General features: G+C 51.9%; 1 protein-coding gene across 1 annotated transcript in view; it reads left to right on the top strand.

The window, feature by feature from the left end:
• LOC125954238 (uncharacterized) overlaps positions 1-2,500 on the top strand; it is a 210,695-nt gene that overhangs the window by 204,978 nt on the left and 3,217 nt on the right. Inside the window, exon 5 of the mRNA XM_049684370.1 lies at positions 686-2,500. This exon is cut by the window's right edge and continues 1,078 nt beyond it. Coding sequence (XP_049540327.1) covers positions 686-2,500 — 1,815 coding nt within the window. The remainder of the gene's footprint in view (positions 1-685) is intronic.

Here is a 2,500-nt window from a genome sequence, read left to right as displayed (position 1 = left end):
TGCTTTAAACTTCTCATATTGGAAGCTACTGCCAGGGTTTCTATTATTAACATAGGAAGAATTTATATCATCTGCTTTTGATTTTCTGTAGCACAGCACTTCTTCCATCAGATTTTCTCAAAATGCAATAACTAACAGCTTCTTCTTGAAAGCATATGTTACACAAAAGACTTAAGAACGAATTAACAATTAACAAGCAACTAACGAAACTGATACTGCATTTACTACAATGAAATGATCCTTAGTACGTGGCTTTTACTAGCTCAGAATTAAAAACGATTGCATTGCAGCATAAATAGATTTCGATCTAGATTCCAGTATAGATGCCCACAATAGCAACTTCCATAGTTATGAAATTTCGATTGACATCAGACGTACGACCACGATAGCAACTTTGCTTCATCCTCTTGTTTGCAGTACTTTAGTGTTAAAGTTGCTATCGCGTCTAGGCTCGATCAAAATAAGAACCACAAAATGAAATGTTTTCGTGCTTGTCCCATTCCAATGCAGTGATCTACAAGATTATTGATAAATGTGTTTGATTGAAGTACTCCATTTGAACTATTTCCAAATAGATTGGAACCATTGACCAGAATAGAACAAATCTTCAACGCATTAAAAATGAAACTTTTTATTCTGGACACAATCAATAACCGAATTTTTCTTTCCTTCTCTTCCTGGGCAGTTTCAACGACGATTTGCCTGATCTACCGAAAAGCCATCCACCGCCCATTCCGCGGAAGGTACTGCGACAAGATCTACACACACCCCCCAAGACCACCAACGGTCCGGAACCGGCGACCAATGGCGATGGCGTCCGTAAACCACCACCGTTCCCAGCGCGCAGCTCCTCGATCGCGGAGTCAATGTTGAGCCGCAAGGAACTACCGCCAGCCTACCAGACGCAGCAGAGCAGCTACGAACCGCCGGCTGCCTATCGACGCCGGTCAGTCGATGTCCCGGAGCATCCACCAACGAAACCACCGACCGGTACTACCGGTCGCGTCACGCTCCTCGGTTCCAACTGGCGAAAGGATGAAAAATCGGAACGCAGCGTTCGCGATAAGATCGCGATGTTCTCCAGTGAGTCCAGTGGCCACGCGGTGCCCGCACCGAGCACGATGACGAGGAAGTTCGGTAGCAAGGATTTCACGAAAAGCTCCGAGAATCTGCTGGCGCGTGATGGTGGTGGCCAACCGACGAAGCGGTCGACCGTCGATCCGATCGAAACGTACGCGACACTCCGCAAGAAAGCGCACAGTGTCGAGAATCTGGACGAGGTGGACAAGGCGTTACCGGCGCCCAGGCTGTTGGCCAGCGATAGCACACCCAAGTTCAATCTGGAGACGTCGAAACCGGTCGTACTTGGCAAGGCGTACAGCGTGGAGAACTTAAATCCGCAAATCCGCTCAACAGACATCACAAAGTCCGGCGGTAGTGGTGGCGTTAGCCTTGCAGCTGATGCAAACAAGGTCCTAGCCAGGACAATTAGCTTCTCGGGAAGCTATTCGAACGGCAGCAGCCTTGCATCGGTGAACCAGAACAGTCCAGCAGGTGCTGGTGATGAACGCTGGAAGTCATCGATCTCGAATCTGCTCGAGCAACGCAAGAAGTCGATGTCGAAGCTGCGTGGACTGATCATCCCTGAGAAGGTCCCGGAGGCGGAAGTGCTGGCCGATTCCCGTATCATCGGTCTACCGATCATCAAGAGCAAGGACTCGGAGATCATTCTGTCCGGTGGATTACCCAAGGTTGAACCTGTCCTTCCGGCAGCTGCCAACAGTCCAGCGCTCTCGTACAGTCGACGGACGAGCACGCTACCAACGCCGGCCAAATCGAGTCTTAACGCGTTGGCCCAAACCAAGACCGTCGAGACAATCCTCGCTCCGACACCCTACAAACCCCGCAGTCACTCGCTGGTTTCACCGAGCGAGAGCAAACAGTCCGGATCGGAGTCGGAGAGTGGTTCCGGGTTCTTCCGGAAGCCACTACCACCGATGCCACCGGCGAAACCACCGCGTACCTCGCTCGTCTATCCACCGCCCAAGGGTGGTTCGATTGACAGTGGTCTACGTAGCACCGAGGACGAGAGTGGAGATGACGATGAGGACAGTGATTCGGTGTTGAGTTCCCGTATCTCTTCACCACCCGTCTCACCGGCGGCTCCGGTCGAGAAGTACACATTGACGCGTACGCTCAGCTCGGAGACCAACACCTCGATCACGAGCTCGAACTCTTCGACGCTCACCACAAGCTCGGCCGGTTCGCAGGCCAGCTGCAGCTCGGTTGGTAGCACACCACCAACGGTCGATCTGAGCCGGAAGCTGTCCAAATCGTCCACCTCTTCCGAGGCGACCATGAACCGGAAGAACGTACTGGCATCGGCCAAGTGTCGCAGTGGACGTGGTGGAGAGCTGATCAAGATTGGATCCGGTGCGGATGGTGAGCCGGGATTGAAGGCTACGAAGGGACGCTACGAAGATGGTGACAGTACCGATGG

Source organism: Anopheles darlingi, chromosome 3, assembly GCF_943734745.1.
Source record: "Anopheles darlingi chromosome 3, idAnoDarlMG_H_01, whole genome shotgun sequence".
NCBI classification, from domain to species: Eukaryota; Metazoa; Arthropoda; class Insecta; order Diptera; family Culicidae; genus Anopheles; species Anopheles darlingi.
The sequence above is the reverse complement of the archived record's forward strand: the minus strand, read 5'-3'. Positions and strand labels throughout refer to the sequence as shown.